Source organism: Nannobrachium achirus, assembly GCF_963921795.1.
Source record: "Nannobrachium achirus genome assembly, chromosome: 6".
Lineage (NCBI taxonomy): Eukaryota > Metazoa > Chordata > Actinopteri > Myctophiformes > Myctophidae > Nannobrachium > Nannobrachium achirus.
The window spans coordinates 50,649,056-50,670,503 of record NC_137815.1 but is presented as its reverse complement, the minus strand read 5'-3'; the positions used below and the strand labels follow the sequence as shown (position 1 = coordinate 50,670,503).

The following is a 21,448-nucleotide window of genomic DNA, read 5'->3' as shown; positions in this document are numbered from 1 at the left end:
AGTGTTAATTTTGACAGCAAAGATTGATTTAGTTTGATATAGTTTAGTCAACAAAGCTTCGTTTTTATTTTGTTTTTGTCAGTGACAAAATTAACTGACTTGCTTCTGTATCCCACGAGTTATATGGGGGTCCTTGAAATTAAAAACATTTGAGAACCACTGATCTAGAGTGAACCGTAACTTTCCATAACAGTAGAAACAAAGGCAGCAGTTTGCATGGGTAGTCTTCCATTTCTTTTATTTCAGTGCAGTAAAGTTGTTTTTTAATCAACAGAAGCCACATCTAATACTAGAGCCGATGCTAAAACAACGAAACAATCTCTTTCAGCTGCTCTTAGTCACAAAAACAAACAAATGTTTCGCTGTCAAACTCGAGGTTCTTCTAAGTCTTAGCCACTTAAAACCCTGCATCTGTATTCTGGGGAAAAGCTTTGATGCAGAAGCAGAAGATCGACAAGCTCACAACGCTGTGATGATGTCGATCTGTTATTTTCAGTGAAAGCTTTCCCCCACGATAACAGAAAACACTCTAGTACGGAGCCCTGAGGGACTGCGGTCAACCATATGGGGTTTAAGTGGTTAATCATGATCATTCATTCAAAAGAAAACAATGATTATGTACAGATCAGTTCAAGTTAAAGGATGCCTACTGCATCCGATACTCATATCAGTTTGTATCCTATCTGATACAAACACTAACAAACAGTGACAAAGAGCTGTTTGTGGCATCATATCGTTGATGTGCGGACAGAAACCTCGCATATTTCAGTTATTTTTATGCTTTTGTTCGTAAATTGAAGCCCTACTTCGTTGTAAGAGTTTAGCTCAAATGTAGCCGATCTACAAGCATCACAATTACCGGTATGCCCTGATGCAACGCTTGGGGATGATCGGCTGCTATTGATATTTTTAGAAACATTTTAAAGTAAAAGTGCTTTGGGTTTTACATATATATATTTAAATAAATGTATCATATTTTATAATTACTTGTATTAACCCCGAGAAAAAAAAAGTGGTCATACAAGGTACAGTACAAGGTTTCTGCCCGACAGCGACGATATCCTGCTTTCCTGTGCGACCGACACACACACACACACACACACACACACACACACACACACACACACACACACACACACACACACACACACACACACACACACACACACACACACACACACACACACACACACACACACACACACACACACACACACACACACACACACACACACACACACACACACACACACACACACACACACACACACGATTGGCATAATTCGACTCACATACAATACATCTAAAAAGGACTGGCCAATTCAAATTCAGTACACAGTCAAATCCTTAAGAGTTCATCTGAAACACTTTGTGCAAAACAAAAATGTAAAATGTCTCTTACTGTGTACCGACGTCACTCTTTCACTTCCTGTTTGAGAGCCGAGACCTAGAGCCCAGTTTGTGGCAGTGAATTAAGGACAATGGAGGTCAAGTGTGGCTGCAACTTTTCTTGTACTTTGATTTGAAGGTATTTTCTTTATACCTATAATGGCATGCCAAAAATAGGGATAATTTACCAATTGGTTATTTTATAAAAGTATTGATACAAATTATTATTAATTACAATTTACAATCAATTAAATCAATTAGTTGGATTAACTGATACTGCCCTACAAGCTCAAGCACATTCCACATCAAACGGGAAAAAAAAAAAAAAAAAAAGTTACATTTATTTAAAATGATAAGTGCTCCTAGCATATCAGCAGATGATTGGATGAGGATTGAGGTAATTATCATCTCTTTGGCCCTCATCAATCAATCGATTAATACTCAAACCCAAATTGCTTAAAATCATTGTTTCTCAACATCAGGTCTGGGGCCCACCAGGGGTCCAGAGATTACTCTTTTGGGTCTGTAACACATTTTCATTCTACTGCTCTGCCAACCATAACATGAATCAATAGTTTCTTTCAAAATTGGGACACCACAAGGGGAGGTAAACGTAATTTTCCCATATCTTTTTTTGTACATTTAGTGTTTGCATTTGTTGATTGTGTACATGCTTTAGTCTACAGTATGTTGAATTGAATACAAGGGACCACAATGGAAGTCCCTGGTACTTTTGTTTTATCCATTTAGCCTTAATCCAAGAGGGCGATAGCAAGAGGACGGAACAGACCCGTACTTCCTGTTTCTGCGTGACGTCGGTGGATACCTTTTTAGGAGGCGCAAGCATGTTTGGAGTCTATTCATTTACAATGAGAGGGTTAACGTGAACACAGCTACACAAAAAAGGAGAAAATCAACATTATTATTATTATCGCCCTTTATCTGTCCCAGCAACACACTCTCGCGGCATCTACAGCACCAGTAAACAGGACATTTGCAAGATTTGCTGTCAGAGCCGGCGCCCACTTAGGAGGCTATTTGTAGGCTTTGTGTACCATGTTGCACTCTAGTGGATCCAATGAGGTTGCGCTATCTTCATTATTAAAAGTCTTTGCCTTAATGTCTGACTGTTCCCCATGTTGTTTACATTTCTGACTAATAAAGTATTCAATTTAACAAAGAAAAAAAAAATCTTTGGAATTACACTGTAAAATTCTGTGTTCATACAAAATAACAAAAAGAATTACAGACCCGTAAAAGGATTTGGAGCCCCTGGTGGTCCTTGGACCCGACCGTTGAGAACCCAGTGTCTTAAATAATAAATAAACAGAAAGCAACATGTGATTTTGAAAACGGAAATTAAAACCTTATTCCATCCTTCAAAATAATAGTATCAAAGGAAGTCTGAAGTAAACCAGATAGCAGAAAACCTATTGAGCGATGATAATAATGATTATAAGTTAGGCCTTTTAAACACTCTGCCAAAAAAAAATCCATGGGTTTATGAATCTCCCAAAGCAATAAGGTTCAACATGTAAAAGAAGCCTTTGATCTCCTCAAATTCTTCTTTGAAGTTGTGTGAAGTCCTCCTAATATCGTTTCTGTCGGGTGGAGACCTCATAAAGTATGTCCAAAAAGTAACTTTTCAGGATTCAAATGCAAAAACATCAAAAGTATCAGATCTACAAGCTCGAAACGTGTCGCTTTGCGCTGTGTTTCAAGCTTGCAGATCAGCTACTTTTGATGCTTTCGTGTTTCGATGCTTTTCGTTCGCTGTAGGTGCGTTCATTGACGGAAAAAACCCCCACAAAAGGTTAGAATGTGGAGATAAGAGGTTTCTGCCCGACAGCAACAATACAATGTGAGAGAGAAGGGACTGGAAGGTGGTGACAGGGAGGGTCTGCAGAGTGTGGGGGGGGGGGAGGGTTTCATGGTTCTATGTGTAAGGGGAGGAGGGGTACTGAGGATGCCACCAGTCCATGAGCCTCACACTGTTCACGGGGTCCAGGACCACCTGGGTGCCCCCCTGCTCGCCCCTCTTCCTGCCCCGGGGCAGCGGCGAGTCCTGGAACATCAGACGCACACGGTGGTGCCGCATGTCTGTGCTGACGTTGATGGTGAACTGGAGGAGAGAGGGGGGAGAGACAGGACAGATTAGGAGACGTTGATGGAGAGTTACTAGTGGAGATACAACCATAATAGTCCGGGAAAAAAACGGTGATTTTTGGCTGAACGTGGTTTCGTCGGTAAAAGTTTTTTTCTCAACTGATTCTTGTAGCTTGGGGTCACCTCTTAAGGATTCAAGAGGATGACCAGTGGTATCCATTGAGCATTTTTTATTATTAACCCCTTAATGCCTGAAACATGGGCTCCCATTGACTTTCTATACAGGAGGAAAATACCCAGAAAAAGATTATTTTTCTGGGTATTTAAGGAGGATCTGAGGGGTCTAACTAGGGGTTTGTCATGATGCTGAATCCATTGCAGGCATTTGTTTTGCACAAAAAACATTCCGTGGGCTAGAAATAGCCTCAGAAAACAATACACGTATGGGTGAGTATTCATGTTAGTCGGAGGCCTTAGGGTTTTTTTTCTCGTGCTAATCAGTCTAAAAGTGCAAGATTTTGCACAGATTAGCTCAGGGCTTGCTCTAATGATTTAGCTAGGGCGCCCGAGTCTGCGACATTCGGGGTCGCCACAGCGGCCAAATCAAGTTGGGCTCCCATCGACTTTAGTGATGAAAAGTGATGAGTCATCACTTTTCAGAGTTTTGTGGGTGTTGTGGTGACCCCGAAGGTCGCCGACCTAGCTAAATCATTAGAGCATGCCCTGAGCTACATCTGTGCAAAATGTTGCACTTTTAGACTGATTAGCACGAGAAAAAAAACCCTAAGGCCTCCGACTAACATGAATACTCACCCATACGTGTATTGTTTTCTGAGGCTATTTCTAGCCCACGGAATTTTTTTTGTGCAAAACAAATGCCTGCAATGGATTCAGCATCATGACAAACCCCTAGTTAGACCCCTCAGATCCTCCTTAAATACCATGAAAAATAATATTTTTCTGGGTATTTTCCTCCTGTATAGAAAGTCAATGGGAGCCCATGTTTCAGGGATTAATGGGTTAATAATAAAAAATGCTCAATGGATATCACTGGTCATCCTCTTGAATCCTTAAGAGGTGACCCCAAGCTACAAGAATCAGTTGAGAAAAGATGGAGAGATTAGTTCAGTAGAAGAGACATTGGAGAAGAGGGACAAGAGACATGCATTGGACAGAGAGCAGGAGGAGAGACATTGGAGGCATGGATTAAAGCAAAATGAAATCTCACAACTGAATTTGTTTTGTAATTTGTGACCCCACACTAGTGCCGTTCCCAAATGATGTTTTAGTAATATTGTTCATGCTTTTCTACATACTGCCAGGTTCCAGGTGAATAAATCATCAAATCTTTGCCTTTATATGAACAATCAGAGACTAACGATTTGCAAACACTTCATAAACATCTCCAAATACCTCCTACAACACCATCTGAAAGGTCAAAAAATAATATTCTACCACTTTTTCGAGTCACGTGTTCAAATACTGGATTCTGATTGGCTAAATTCCGGAGGTTATGAGAGGACAACTGCCGCAAAGTTGTGTGTCCGAGATCAATGCGCCTCAGTGTACATCCGGGGACTTCAGGAGGTAGTCCCCCAACCAACAAATGAAGGTCGCAGCGGTCCTATGTTTACTAACGTGCGTACTATCGTCGCCGATTTATTTGGATCCAATGCAATCCGCCAACTTTAAAGCCCCTTTTCTCTGAACCTATGCCTTTCTGGAAGCGAACAGCCTCTATTTACGGCCGGAACGGTGCTTTTAACTGACGTTAGCTTAGCTGTAAGCTAGACGCATGGATTAGTATGGAGTTGGCGCCATCTGTTGGTGAGTAGAAGATGTTGTTGGTGGAACTATCTGCTGTCTCGCGGAAGTTTTATAGGCAATAATGATTGTAACTTAAGATCCTTGCAAGTTACAACTATGTGTTTTCTTTCATGTATACGGGAAAAAGTGGTAGAAAAGCTATTTACCACTCGGGGTCGGACATTATGCTCTCATAATGTCCTGAGTGAGTGTGTTATCGGACTCGGCTGCGCCTCGTCCGATAACACCCTCACTGCGGACATTATGAGAGCATAATGTCCTCTCACTCGGGGTAAATTGCTTACATAATAATAATTAAAAAAAAAAAAATCTTTGTTCAAGTATTTATATTGCTGTTTAAGCTCACTTGTAGATAGGCCATTTTCGCAGCACAACATTGCTTCCATAGAAGACACTCAAGACATGCTGGCTCCTATATAATCCAAATGACTGGAATCAGTCGTGGCGATTGAGAAACTTTAATCCACGTGTACTGACCAGAGCGAGGGTCATTCCCATGACCACAGGGGTGAAGATGAAGTTGAGGGTGGTGACCCGCAGCAGGTAGCAGTCTGCGTCAGGGTTGGTATGGACGTCTCTGTACTTCCTGGGCGTGCACAGCTGTGAGGGCACACTGCCACCCTTACCACCCTGCTGAGGGTGGCAACACATCGTTATCATTTTTAAAGTTAAGTGTCTGATAAACAGTTGACTTGCATTCAAATATTGTCTTTTATTGTATATTGATTCAAATTCAAAAGCATCAAAAGTAGCAGATCTAAAAGCTTGAAACGTGGCACGAAGTGTGATCAAGTAGGGTGTTCATTTATGGAGAAAAAATGTTTTTGGTGGAAAGTCGTTTTAATTTTTTACCTGCTTTATGAACTTGAAGTTGAACTCCCACAGGGTCTCTGGTCGAGTTCCAGACAGGGTCTCTGGTCGCGTTCCTGACACTTTTTTGACCCAGAACAACAAACACTGCAAAGGGAAAGATGGTTAATCATCAATCATCATCTACGAGCGATTCACAGGGCGAGGGAGAGCCGTGGACAAAATGAGCACTCCCTTCGCCCGCCATGTGTCTCAGCCAATCAAAGCGATTGGGGATCTGGGGGTTTTGAGGACATCTTGGCTTGGGAATGGCTTAGACCAGGGGTCTTCAACATTTTTCAGGCCAAGGAACTGAGAGAAGGATGAAGCAGTGGCCCCCGGCCCACAACATATTGGATTCATGTTAAATGTATGTTTTCAGACTTTTAACCACTTAAACCCTCAGTACTTTGTAAACTTGACCTTTGGCTTGGTACTTGGCTTGCTCTTTCTTTCTCCTGCGCACCAAATCTTTTTGCGGGAAATAGTCGAGCTTGTAGCTTGATGATCTGCTATTTGCGGCTAATGTTCCCCCCAGAATTAGTATGCAGTATATGTGGTTTGGATAATAAAAAAAAAAAGTTCCTATCACAAAAGGATTTGGCGGCCCCCCTACAGTAACCCTGAGGACCCCCTGTTGAAGACCCCAGGCTTAGACAAGCTCCTCCATTACCTTGGAGTTGAGCAAGGTTGTAGGTGTGGATTCGGGCAGGGCAGGGATCTTGGACACACGCTGGCTGAACGGCTGGTACAGATGGAAGAGGGAGCGGATCACACAGGCCCGTAGACAGCTCATCCTGTCTATGGAGCCAGGCTGGAGACGACAGGGCAGATCAACCTCTATGCTGTAGTGTCTGAAAGAGTCAAAAGAAAGACTCTCAGAGTTACAGACCCATAAGGGTCCATTTGGTTCCTAAATACGGGTATCAATCATTTAACTGGGAACCCCCTGAAGGAGCCACTTCGAGAATTGAAGAACCAAAATGCAATCAGGGGATGTATAGGCCTAGCCTTTCTACCCACTCAGCTACAGCCGATGGTTCAATTCCCAGAGGTTGAGTGGAAGAAAAACAATCGTATCGTAAATATAATCGTATCATATTCCCTGCCGATAATCGTATCGATACAGCAGGAAATGCTGTGTGATTTGGCTTAAAAAAATAAACAGCATCGGTTTCTGCCCGACAGTGACGATATATATGATTAAATATATAAATGACACTGATCGTATCGCGATAATATCGTACCGTGGCCTCTGTATCGTGATACGTATGGATCTTGAGGTTGTCGGTAGGTTGAACTCACCTCCTGTACATCCTGGTCCAGAAGGCTGCGGTGCAGGTGACCGTCCAGGAACTCCTGCAGATCAGAGCGAACCTGCACACGTCCTCCGGTCGGATGTAGGAGGACAGCACCAACCAGATGTCCACCGGGTACTCCTCTCCATCGCTGCACTCACTGCTCTCTGCAAGGGAACACCGAACAGATCTCCTCGTTGGTCAGTAGGAATGCTCTGAGCACACTACAGCTGGAGCTCTCATCCAGTGTCATTTTGACAATGCATGCACCTCATGGTACTGTAGCAAGGCATTAAAAGCAAAATTACAGACGTCTCAAAACAAACTCAGGTTACTACTAAACCAAACGGGGCGGCATAGCTCAGGGGTAGAGAAACCGTTATTAGAGCACGAAGGGTTCCCAGTTCGAATCCGGGCTCCCCGAGTTAATGTCGAAGGGTCCTTGGGCAAGACTCTGAACCCCGGTGAGTAGGTTGGTGCCTTGCATGGTTTCCTTCGCCACCGGTGTATGAATGTGTGTGTGAATGGGTGAATGTAATGCACAATCTCTGTAAAGCGCTTTGGATAAAAGTGCTATATAAATGCACCATTTACCATTTACCAAACAGCTAACCCCTGCTCATTATGCTAGGGAGGGATGTCTCGGGGTAGAAAACAGAGAACAGCAACATGCAATGGGTCTGGTCTTCAAGATACCCAAGGGACCAGTGTCCACATTCCTGTTTGACTACTTCAAAAAAAGCAAGTGACGCCCACGGGTACAACAACCACATTCAGCACAAACACGGGGATTAGTTCATCCTAAAGAGCTTTGCAGACAGGCGCGATTTTACGCACGGAAAAAACTGACAATTTCTTTTTTTTTTTAGAAACCAATGATTCTCTATGACCGCAAGCACACCTGCTCCGAATTTGCCGTGCGGCCAGTGGCTGCGGCAGTGCGTTTTTTTCCCGATCGAACCCAGTTCGATTTGTGCGTCTTTTCGCTTGCGGTAAAAACTCATTGACTCCTCCTACGCACTACATTGCATAACAAATCCAATGTGTTTTAATCATGCAGCAAACGGAAAAAAAACGCAATGGTTGAAAATCGTGCCTGTGTGCACTGTGCAAAGCCCTTTAAATATGGAATGCCCTACCACCCAGCCATCAAAACGTGTGACTCTCTACCCTCCTTCAAAACGGCCATAAAAGAGCACCTGTCGATGCATTGAGAGCTTGTAGATTGGCTATTTTCGCTGTGCAACATGCTTCCATAGACCTAGAAGACATGCTGACTTGTATGGAATCCAAATGACCGGGAACTTTGCAGCCAGAGCAGATTGATGTGCTGTCGTGACAGAGGCTTCTCTCCTTGAGTGTGGCACGGTAGGGATGACTGATTTATCCTGTGTCCATCGATCGAAGCCAACAGGTGTGTCAGTCACACCCAGCTCCAAGTCCATTATTTTGGACTCAGGCCAGGTGTGACTGCTTAAATCAATCATCACCCCGCACTAATACTACTAAAAATAGGCAATTACTATGCGACTGTCCCTTCACATTACGGGAATACGCAACCCATCCCTCTAGGTTATTATGGGAATTACGTTGCATGTAAACACAGCTGTTTTAGTCGTAAAAGTATAGAGCTCAACAGAGAGATGCCGGAAGTAAGAAAAACATTTATGCTAAGGGAAATGTATTATTATTAGCTATAATGTCATAACAATTCATGGTAGATTGAACTTATGCGACATGGTTGTATAAAAGAGGCTAAATGTTCCTGAAGAAGAAGACACATCATCAATTTAGTTTTAAGAAAACATGTCTCATTCACGATTTGATATAGAAATACTACACTACCCACAATCCTAAAGTGTAGTAGCAACGTCGTCATTTGGGAGAGCTCAGGTTACCACTCTCGAAGTTACATACCCATAAGGGTCCATTGGTTCCTAACTATTTGGCTGGGGACCCACTGGAACCCCTTCAAGGACCCCTGGTGTCCTTTGAGAACCACTGGTTTATGGAAGGATTAGTTCCTTCACTCTTAAAATATGTACACACTACACAGTCTTGTGTACCTTTGCCTGTTTTTTTTTATCTTTTTTTGTCAGACAACACCATATCAGTGAGCCACTCAAATATGTTTTTCACACTTTTAGAGCATACCTGTGGTCATAATGGACTTTGAAAGAAATCGAGTTTTGTGTATTTATATCAAGTCTTTAAAAGCTGACCTGTCAAACTAAAACACACTTTGTGATGTTCATAGATAGACCCTTATGAATCTTGATTTCATTCACCTGTTCGATTCCCAAAGATGCACATTTCTCCAAAAATGCCTGATTTTAATGAGCTACAGTACTCTATTTTGAATCTCATTCAAGATGACGTCCAGACGGTGTAGCCCATTACTCATTATAAACTTAAACAGAACAATAAAATATTTATCTGAAAACATTTTAGGTTAAATTAATAAGCAATGTACATGCTTCATATTGTCCCTCTCACCCTCGTGCTGCGTGAGATGCAGGCTACAAACATAGCCTTCTCTGGCTAATGCCTTTCCCATAGCCCAAGGGGATGGGTCCTTCTGATTGGTTCAGAAACATACAGGCTACAGTTTCAGACTGAAACTTCAAAACACAATTAGTCCATGGGCCATACGAGATGTCGGTATCAGAAAGGTGGCAAAGGTTACCATGCATTTTTGAAAAGCTCTATATCTGTAGATTATATTTTGGTATGATAACCCTTTCTGAGACACAGCTAAATTGGTGTTACCAGCCGCTAGAGTTGGTGTCCCATTAACTTTGCTATACAGGAAAAAAAAGCAAAAGAATAATCTGCTTTAAGTAGCATATGAGGGGTCAAACTAGGGGGTTTTCATGATTCTGAATCCATTGCAAGCATCAGTTTTGCATGAAAAACATTCCTTGGGCTAAAACGGCCCCCACAAAAGTGTGAAAAGTGATGACTCATCACTTTTCATCACTAAACCACAGTCTTTTGGGGCCGACCCCTCATATGCTACTTAAAGCAGATTAATTTTTTTGCTTTTTTCCCCCCTGTATATTAAGTTAATGGGACACCAACTCTAGCGGCTGATAACACCAATTTAGCTGTGTCTCACGAAGGGTTATCATACCAAAATATAATCTACAGATATAGAGATTTTCAAAAATGCATGGTAACCTTTGCCACCTTTCTGATACCGACATCTCGTATGGCCCATGGACTAAATGACCGAAAAGGCCATTTCACCAGGCCTTTGAAAACAACCCTACCCTTTCTTCTCTTGTTCTTCTTCTTGCGGAACACTTTAGTATCGTAGTCTCCGTCCTCCTCGGGGTCTGGTTCATCGCTGCTCCCCAGAGCACCTCCTCCTGTGACACTCACTTCAGAGGAGAGCACCTCCTCGACAGCTCCTTGAGAAACTTCCAGGCCACACAGAAACTTCACTGGAATACAATGTATACAATTATTACATTTTAGTAATGTTGTTCCATACATACTGCTAAACGGATGAAGAAATCACAGATTGAGGTTTACCCATTTAGGCCTAGAATTATTGAATGCTTTAACCAGTGAAAAATAGCTATTTATGAAAAAGTTGTGAAAATGTGTGCAAATCTTTGAATATATGAATCTTCAAAGCGAACGTTTGTAACTGAAATGTTGCTTCTGGGTGGTCCCTGGAACTAAATATTTTGAGATGGTGGGTCCGTGGCCAAATAAATATCATTTTGGGGGTCCTTCACATGAAAAAGTTTGAGAACCACTGACATACTGTAGTAGTCTCTCAAGAACAGACTAACTGAGCTCCAGTTAAGTGAAAAGGACCTTTTCTTTGACGATGGGTAGCCAGATTGCTGACATAGAAATATAAAAAAAAAACTTAGAAGGATTCAAAAATAGCAGATCTACAAGCTCGCAGCGCGGCACTCGGTGCCGCGCTGTAAGCTTGTATATCTGCTATTTTTCAATAGTTAAAGCATTCAATAATCCTAGGCCTAAATGGGTTAACAACTGCTTTTACATGAAATATCCGAGACTAATGTTTTATGTAAGATGCTTCCGAACAAAATAGCTTGTTTGACCACTTCAAATGCTCTAATCTAATAACTAAGAAAGTACATTGTACATAACATCTACAAGCTGGCAGAGAAAATGGCAAGTAGATGGGCGATTGTCACTGCGCAACATGCTTCCATGGAAGACATGCTGCTGACTTCAATGGAATCCAAATGACTGAAATCAGCCATGGCGACTGAGATCTTTAATCCATGAGAGAGGATTTACCTTCTTTTTCAACTGCATTGACGACAGCCTTTTTCACCCGTCCTGACTTCACTACAGCCGGGTCAGCGTTGGCGAAATCAGCAACTGTCACTGAGGAGAAGAAGAAGGGGTTTGATTTGATTTGAAATGAAGAAAAAAGAAGAAAAAAGAAAAAGAAAAAACCCAAGAAAATCCACAGGGTTCCAGGATAAACAAAATTAAGTCTTAAAGGACGACTTCACCTCTTTTCAATCTATCTTCATATAATTGGTCCTCACTAATGTTCACGATAAAATAGCAAAATTTACCCGGTCTGTGTCTCATAGGAGGGCTCTGGGGAGTACAGAAAACAGTCTTCCAAACTTCATTGTTTGGAAGATGTTTTTTAAAACAAAAAATATTAAGACTTTTATTATCGCAAAAACAATGGCTTCCATTATAACATTGTAACTGTTCAGGAATAGAAAGCCTACGGTGTCTTTAGCTTGGTTTCCTGGTCACTGGTAGATGGATTTCTGAAATGCCCACAGCCTGAGACAGGCGAAAGGACCAAATGCGCTTTGGCAAATTATGTTTTAGGCGAATTTGCCTGACACCCAGCTGCTAATAGCAGCAGTCTGCTATAGAGGGAACTTTTTAATAGACAAGCTGTAAGTCTGCAGGTTAAAAGGCCTCAAGGTTGGTGGTCAAGGCCATGGTCATTATTACATAATATATTGTTGCAGTTGTGCAGAAACTGCTTATCTCCATATTCTAATCTTTTTTTGTTTTTCCTGAAATGAATGCCCTTGATCATACTACACTATAGCACCGTGTTTCTTTTGAGCTTGTCGATCTTGATTTTATTTCTTTTAGTCTAAGTTATTTATATGTATTATTGTTATTATTATTATTATTATGTTACTGTTGACTCGAATAGGCTACAACACCTTGTAGTCGAAAACGCTTACAACATAAGTGAATTACAGAATGAATAATAACAACAACGATAATAACCACATGAGTGAATTACAATACAATTAACAATACTAAAGTAGATCACTTGTTTATTATTAGGCTGAAATTATTATTATCTATTATTGCAAACTAATTAGTCTATATTCATTTATTATAGGCCTATATGTAAATAATACTTTCTTATAGCTAGATAGCCTTGTATACATTTCGTTGTGCAATGGAAAAACAAAACAGACGGATCTACAAGCTCACAACGCGTCAGGGAGGCGGCGCGTTGTGAGCTTGTAGATCTGTCTACTTCCTGCCGTCATAAGGCACAACATTACCTGACTCGAAACAAACGTCCCCGGCCTTAAACTTCAGCCGTTTTCGGTTTCCTTTCTTGGGCATAACGACAACCACGGGGTTCCTTGGACACTTAGCGGAGCTGTGAGTCCTGCCATGTCTCTATGACAAGCACAACTAAAGAGAAAAGGATAAAAATGGGAGAGAAATTGAAAAATGTTCCTCCAGGATCTTCGGCCATCATGGACTGACGCTGTGGCGGCAAATCTCGCGAGGTCACGGGTCGTTTCTTCTTCTCTCTTCTTGAACTGTCGGTTTGTGGGTACACAGTCTGTTACTGCCACCTACTGGGGTAGCAGGATAGGTGCGCACAAATGAAGAGTTTTTGATTGACTGATGCATTAATTGAAGAATGTATTAGAAGTTTGCATAGGAAAAGGTACAGTTTCATGACAGTACAGTTCACTGGTACAAAGTCAACTAAAGGGATAGGCTCAATAAAGCACATGGCTTATTTAAATTGAGATCCCTTTAAAGGAGTACAAAAAAGTTTTTTCCCCCCCATTGATTGCTCATGCCATGGAGACTTGAGTTCAGTAATATTTCATTTGTATTTTTCACATTCCTAAAGACAAAAAAAATGATTATAGTAAATTTACCCCCATTGCTTCCAGATGGGGACCCAAATGCATTTGGTTAAAGACAAGGACAATTTCAGTGGGTGGGGTCATGCGTAAAAGTGGCTAAAACGATAGAAAGCAGTACATTAAAACATTTCACACATCTTTTCTTTTCTCTGATTACAATCCAAAATGCTGTAAAAAAGAAAAGAAAAAAAAAAAGAAATTTTATCTTTAAGGTAACACATTTCTCACACAAAGGCAATTCAACATACTTTTAAAGCCATCAGGCATAAAACAGGGTATTTAAATTCAGAAGACTTTCAGACAAGCATTCAAATAGTCCTATAGGCCTATTACACTATTATATTATTATAAGCTTTTGCACTGATCAGCAAAGTGCTGTCACACAGCTGGCCTATCGCCCCTGTGTGACCATTCCCATGGAGGCATCATGGCAGACCCCTCCTCATCCTGCACTAGCCTGGAACCAGACCAATAAAATGTGTCCACGCAGTGATATAGTCTGGCTACACGAGGCTAGGTGTGCAGCGGTGTTCATTTAGTTTTGGTCATAGTCTTTTGAACATCTTTTTTTTTTAGTCTAGTTTTAGGTTGATTAAATATGATATGATTTTAGTGGACAAAAATCTACGGTTGATTTAGTCTACTAAAATGTATTTTGGCAGGGCCAAAGGCATCGCAATACCTGATTTGTAACCTCGCGTCTACAAGCTCACAAGGTGCTTGCGCTCACAACGTGCTGTGACGTGTTGCAAACTTGTAGATCGTCTATTTTCAGAGTGTGACACCAAATGTACACTGGAGCACTCCAGTGTGGCCTGTGGGGGGGTCAGGTCCCGTGAACAGTGTTCGTGCCAAGTGTGGCGCGGATCGGAGCAAGACCCGCCTCACAAGACCGTATGTTTGTGGCCTCCACAATGGGACAGACCAACTTCAATGTTTTTTCAGGCCAACAGCGGCGGCTCCAGAGAATTGTGACTGGGGGGAGGGGGGGGGGGGGGGGGGGGGGGCTATAGGGGAGCTGGCTTTTGTAGAGCCGGGGCAAATTAATTTAGGCAACAAACAATAATGAATAGTACTAATATGACAAACGAGATTCTCTCGCTTAGGGTATGGATAACTGAACAGATCAGCTCATTTACAGTTTCCAGCTCCAAATCTGAGGACTGTTTGGATAGGGTTTTGTGAGGCTGAGGGGGTGCTAAAGCCCCCTCTACCCCCCCCCCCCCCCCACCCCTCCCTGGAGCCACCACTGCAGGCCAAGGACTGCTTAACTGGGAAAGAGATGAAGCCGGGATATTGTCTTAATTGTGTTGCAGACTAAACCTTAGACAGGATCATAAGTGTTGAGTTGAAATTAATGTTTTTTTTTAAATAGAAATAAAGGAGGTAAAATTAAAACATGTTTCATTCACTTCTCACCAGACTCTCTAATGGTTTCTTCATTTTTCCTTCAACACACAATGACAATTTATTCCAGAATAAAGCAGTGCATCCGGAACATTGTCTCTGTCACTTTATTTATAGAGCAATATCAAAGCAAGAATATCATACACTGGTGGCCTTATATACCGGTAATGAATAAAAATGAAGTTAAAGCACTGATTCCCAAACTGAAACTTGACCTTTCACTCTAATTATAGTCTGCTCTTTAGTCTTTTCCTTCTACACACACCAAACCTCTTTGCCAAAAATGTATACAAAAAAATATAAAAAATAAAATGAAATATATTTTGGGCAAAATTTCTTCTGGTTAAAATTACCCTATCAGGTGTGTGTGTGTGTGTGTGTGTGTGTGTGTGTGTGTGTGTGTGCGTGCGTGCGTGCGTGCGTGCGTGCGTGCGTGCGTGCGTGCGTGCGTGCGTGTGTGTGTGTTGGGAGGGGCATCACATGCCAGAATCCACCATTCCAAATTCCAATCCCCGCTTCATCCCGCAGGGGTCGCTGCTCCGCAACACTATTTACAAATCCACACATCATGCCTATTTTTGGTCCCGAGTCCAACGGTGTGTGTGTGTGTGTGTGTGTGTGTGTGTGTGTGTGTGTGTGTGTGTGTGTGTGTGTGTGTGTGTGTGTGTGTGTGTGTCCACTAGAAAGTAGTGACAGCTGCAGAGCCGCTAGTGTGTGAGCATGGGAGGAGGACGAGTGTGTAGTGTCAGTGTGTGTACTTTTTGTGTGTAAGTGTGTGTGTGTGTGTGTGTGTGTGTGTGTGTGTGTGTGTGTGTGTGTGTGTGTGTGTGTGTGTATCTGGTCGGCGGTGTGGAGAGCAGAGGAAGGCGGATGCAGATATGATTTCGCTCCCTCCGTCCCCATCATCATCACCACCACCACCACCATCATCATCATCATCACTGAACGCTCTATTAACGGCTCGGACCTGAACCCACGCTCTCTCGGGGAAACGTCGAATATTGTCGCCTCTAAAAAGAAACGTCCACCAATATGTGATCAATATGTGACGATTTAAGTGGGCGTTTAGGCACAAACGATCGCGCCGCCGCTTGCTTACAACACGTCGCCTCCTCCTCCTCCATCTCTCTGAAGCTGTCAATCACAACCCCAGTCAGTAACTGCTGGATACATTCGTACATGTGAGAGACAGTGAGTGCATGGCGAGGCGAGGCGCGCACCTCCTCTCTGCTGCTGCTGCTGCTGCTGCTGCTGTTACTGCTGCTACAGGGCGGATACTCTACTGCTGCTGCTGCTGCTACCGCTACTCACGAGGTGAACGGTGAACGGCACGCCGGTAGCGGTGCGAGAGAGAGAGAGAGAGAGAGAGGGAGAGAACATGGATGAAAGGTCGACCTTCGCCTCATCCTTTCACTTCCATTGATCAGGTAAGACGATATGGAGGATTTGATGTCTTAGAATAGCAGCAGGGCAAAGCAGCAGCAGCCAGCAGCCAGCAGCAGCACGCCCTGGGGTGGAGAATGAATGATACGTTGATGTATAAAGGAGACTAGCTTGTTTTAATAGTGGCGGGAGTCATCGTAGCTGGGTGGATGCTGTGTGTGTGTGTGTAAGGGCTCCATCCTATAGGCTAGGCTCGCCCCGTTGCCATAGCAGGCACTAATAGGCCGTCTTCTAATCAGTGGTTTCACATACTCCGTCCACACATCTCCCTTGACATCTTTAATCCCCTCCCCATCCTGTACAGGAGATAGTCTTCTCTTTGGACCGGGAGGAGAGGACCACCGGAGGAGCAGCGGCGGCGTCAGGGCAGGAGGCAGGAGGAGGAGGAGGAGGCGAGGAGGAGGCAGCAGGATGATGTGCGAGGTGATGCCCACCATCACCGAGGGGGACCCGGGTGGTCCTCCGATGGGGAGGGGAGGCTCGGCCGGCGGAGGGGGAGGCGGAGGAGGCGGCGGCCTCGGAGGGGGGGTCCAGAACGGCCAGGAGCAGGAGGCCAACTTCGAGCAGCTGATGGTCAACATGCTGGACGAGAGGGACAAGCTGCTGGAGTCGCTGCGGGAGACCCAGGAGACACTCATCCAGTCGCAGAGCCGCCTGCAGGGCGCGCTGCACGAGAGGGACGTGCTCCAGAGACAGATCAACGCCGCGCTGCCTCAGGTGAGGAGGAGGGAGAGGAGAGCCTCTGGGAGAATGAACGAAAAGAGCGTTTTTTGTTTTGGTGCTGATGCTGATGATGCTGCTGCTGGTGGTGGGGTGGGGTATGGAGATGGATGGATGGATGGATGGATGGATGGATGAAGGGGGTTAGGGGTTAGGGTGGGGTGGAGCATGAGGGATAGGGGGTTAGGGTGGGGCATGGATGAGGGTTAGGGTTAGGGTAGTCTCGCGTAGCCAGACAACTATTCCACAATCTCTGAATGCTATATACTGTAGAGTCTGGAACTACATCCCCTGAACAGCGAGTAATGGAAGCTGGCATTTCCGTTCATGAAAATATATCTTAAAATGTCATTTCTGCTAAGCAGCAAGCTAAATATGCTTAGATGATTTTTATTTATATTAGGATAAATGTGTGCAATGTTAAAACGAAGCGGAAGTGGGGAGGAGGCTTCACTTCCGCTTTAACCGGATGCTCATCGTTCTTCTTACGTTATTCCAGACGGTATGACTGGAGCATTTGCAAATCGCGGAGTCAACAGTCTGGCCACACAAGACTGGGTTAGGGGGTTAGAGTGGGGAATAGGGATGGCTTGGTTGATTGATTGATTGTTGAATGCTTTATTAATAGTTGTTTGCAAAAGGCACAGAGGTACAGTTACGCTATAAGGATAACATTGAGGGTTTGTTTCCATTGTGATCCTGTGTATTCACTTCATCAAGAAAGACATACAGTACAACCTGATTCTCAACCGTTTTCATTTCAAGGCCACCCACCCATTTGATACCATTATTTTTGTATCTTTTGGACCCCAATCTAAAATCTTCATAACTCTGAGAGCGTAGAAATGGAACCCAATGGACCCGTAAATGGGTCCATTGGGTTCCATTTCTACACTCTCAGAGTTACAGATCCACACAAGGGTCCCCCTAGTGTTCCCCAGTCCCTGCCCGGGCCCGACATTGGCCGAGAAACTAGTCACTGGTGAGTTTTGCTTTGCCAAAATGTGAAAGGTTAGCTCAGTAAGATCTGTGCTTGTTTTGGCAAGCCCTGGTTGTCGTAATTTAGGCTGTGGTTGTCGTAATCTAAGTTGTGGGAGGGCTTTTATTACAAGTATGTTTCATTACAGCGGTGTTGCCTCTTCTTCTCTGACTGTATATTGTATTATATACGGCATGTGATGATTCACCAGCAGCACACAAGCCAGAGTGGTGTGAACGTGGTGTAATTATTATGGTCCATGGCTGCTGGAATGGAACAATGTGGTGGTGGTCTTGTTTTTAGAGTTGTTCCGATGCACCGATGTGACATTTCTGGCCAACACCGATAATCGATGTCAACATCGCTGTCATGTTCGATAACCAATATTTACCGATCAGATATCTGTATGAAAACTAAAGAATTTAAAAAAGCAAATGCCTTTTTATTCCAAAACTAGGGATGTGCCGTTATTGAAATGTTGGCCCATATCCCAAAATAAACACAACTTGAATGTAGTATTTTTTATTTAAAAGTGTTCCAACATGTTGACGCTTTTCAAAGCGGGAGCGTGTCGATATTTCGACATAACATAATGTTCTATGTCCCAGTATTTCGATGTGGGTGAATGTTAACCTAGTGAAATGCTAACCTAACAGCGCTGGTGAATGTTAACCTCTATGCCGAAACCTAACCCAAACCTTAAACCTAACCTCAGTAACCCTGCTGCTAGTGCGCAGCTAACCTGCCGACGCTGCATGGTAGTCGGAAGTAATGACACGTAGAAATAGCGAGATTTCACCATTGAAAGCTTCCCCGGAAAACACTGCTTGAATATGCATCCTTGATCATCATCACACAAGTCTTTTTCAGCTTCACACTTTGATATCTGTTTGATACCGATATTGCATTTTAAGGCCAACATCGGGCTGATACGGATATCATGACTGAAGTAGTGAGTCCATCCTTATCCAATACCTGTATCGCAAAAGCTGCCAACATACTGCCTACAATGCTGGTATCGGTACTGGCGAGTATGTCAATCTATATACTTCAGTTGATGTTGCACTACTGTTTTATATATTTATACATTTATTTATTCATTCCTAGTTCCATTCGTACACACTCTCAGAGTTAAAGACTTGTAAGGGCCTTTTTGGACCCCACCCTGTAAAGGAACCCTGACAGTCCCCGGACCCCAAATTACACTCTTGCTATCCGATCTGTACTCGGGAAGGAAAAAATTGCTATCGGTTGCTGGAATGGAACAATGTGGTGGTCTTTCTTCTTGCTTTGCTCTGCTACAGATGCAGACGGAGGTGTGAGAGTTGAGGGGAAAAACGGCCTTCTTCTCATTAACATTTTTATTTTGATTAAGTGGAGCTCCTTACAACAATGTCAGGTGTGTGTGTGTGTGTGTGTGTGTGTGTGTGTGTGTGTGCGCGCGTGTGTGTGTGTGTGTGTGTGTGTGTGTGTGTGTGTGTGTGTGTGTGTGTGTGTGTGTGTGTGTGTGTGTGAGAGAGAGAGAGAGAGAAAGGGCTGACTAAGGACTGTTGTATTTCACCAAACTGTGACAACAGTTACGCCCAAGCTGCATAAAGCTGTGTTGGCTCTCTGACCAATGTGTTACACGATGTCACATAAAACACACTGCCTGGGGATCAGAGAGAGACACCCCAACTTCAGGTTGGGGTCTTAGGTTTAGGATTAGTATATTTAGAGGTTAGGTTTAGGGGTTGGAATTGAAGTTAAACATGATAAGAGAGAGAGAGAGAGAGAGAGAGAGAGAGAGAGAGAGAGAGAGAGAGAGAGAGAGAGAGAGAGAGAGAGAGAGAGAGAGAGAGAGAGACTGTCTGATTGCAGATGGAGAGAGAGAGAGAGAGAGAGAGATAGAGAGAGATCATCTGATATGGAGAGACACACAGAGAGAGAGAGAGAGAGAGCATCATGGCAGCATCGCTGCTGCAGACTTTGTTGAAAGAAACATGGCCGCTTGCTAGTGTACATGTCCCTGGGCTGCTTGCTTCATGCATGTCTCTCTCTGTGTGTTTGAGAGGAGAGAGGAGAGAGAGGTGGAGAGAGGAGGGAGAGGGGGGAGAGAGAGAGAGAGTGTCATGCTTGTTTCTAAAGGTAGCTCCCCACCAAACACTACTACTACTGCAGATTACTACTGACCGGCAGTCGAATGAAGTCGGTAGATCAGCTGGTTGATGGGGGTGAAGAAAAGTTGCTGAATGCACCCGAGAGCCGACGCCGACAGACTTGCTAAAAATAGCCTATATGGCTTGACGCCTTTTTCAACAAGCCCGGTGTAGTAGTTAACAGTGTAGTACCCACTGCCCATTCAACAGTACCCACCGCCCATTCAACAGCAGATTTAACAGTGTACCCACTACCCATTCAACAGTAGATTTAACAGTGTACCCACCGCCCATTCAACAGCAGATTTAACAGTGTACCCACCGCCCATTCAACAGCAGATTTAACAGTGTACCCACCGCCCATTCAACAGCAGATTTAACAGTGTACCCACTGCCCATTCAACAGTAGATTTAACAGTGTACCCACTGCCCATTCAACAGCAGATTTAACAGTGTACCCACTGCCCATTCAACAGCAGATTTAACAGTGTACCCACTGCCCATTCAACAGTAGATTTAACAGTGTACCCACTGCCCATTCAACAGCAGATTTAACAGTGTACCCACCGCCCATTCAACAGCAGATTTAACAGTGTACCCACCGCCCATTCAACAGCAGATTTAACAGTGTACCCACTGCCCATTCAACAGTAGATTTAACAGTGTACCCACTGCCCATTCAACAGTAGATTTAACAGTGTACCCACTGCCCATTCAACAGCAGATTTAACAGTGTACCCACTGCCCATTCAACAGTAGATTTAACAGTGTACCCACCGCCCATTCAACAGTAGATTTAACAGTGTACCCACCGCCCATTCAACAGTAGATTTAACAGTGTACCCACTGCCCATTCAACAGTAGATTTAACAGTGTACCCACTGCCCATTCAACAGTAGATTTAACAGTGTACCCACCGCCCATTCAACAGTAGATTTAACAGTGTACCCACCGCCCATTCAACAGTAGATTTAACAGTGTACCCACTGCCCATTCAACAGTAGATTTAACAGTGTACCCACCGCCCATACAACAGCAGATCTTAGCCAACAGACGCCTTCCAACACCGCTGATATCGGTGCGGTGGAGAGCTACCTTAAAGCTTGATTTATACTTAGCCGTGCGATGGTGTATCCC

General features: G+C 43.6%; 2 protein-coding genes across 3 annotated transcripts in view; one reads left to right on the top strand and one right to left on the bottom strand.

Annotated features, from left to right (window-relative positions):
• Positions 1 to 1,277: 1,277 nt before the first annotated feature.
• On the bottom strand, positions 1,278 to 13,193 carry tmem183a (transmembrane protein 183A). Of its 2 annotated transcripts, none has more exons than XM_080728496.1 (8): positions 13,019 to 13,193; positions 11,757 to 11,846; positions 10,742 to 10,915; positions 7,477 to 7,636; positions 6,845 to 7,025; positions 6,175 to 6,279; positions 5,800 to 5,955; positions 1,278 to 3,511 (listed from the first exon to the last, which is right to left on the bottom strand). In XM_080728496.1, the coding sequence occupies exons 1-8, from the start codon at positions 13,080 to 13,082 to the stop codon at positions 3,326 to 3,328; spliced, it is 1,116 nt and encodes a 371-aa protein (XP_080584622.1). In that variant the 5' UTR covers positions 13,083 to 13,193; the 3' UTR covers positions 1,278 to 3,325. The 2 variants fall into 2 exon arrangements, with proteins under 2 accessions (XP_080584622.1, XP_080584623.1); XM_080728497.1 differs by having other exon boundaries at positions 5,800 to 5,952.
• A 3,692-nt stretch (positions 13,194 to 16,885) lies between these two features.
• Positions 16,886 to 21,448, top strand: part of ppfia4 (PTPRF interacting protein alpha 4) — a gene marked incomplete at its 5' end in the record, with an annotated part of 141,805 nt that continues 137,242 nt past the window's right edge. Inside the window, one exon of the mRNA XM_080728827.1 lies at positions 16,886 to 17,191. Coding sequence (XP_080584953.1) covers positions 16,886 to 17,191 — 306 coding nt within the window. The remainder of the gene's footprint in view (positions 17,192 to 21,448) is intronic.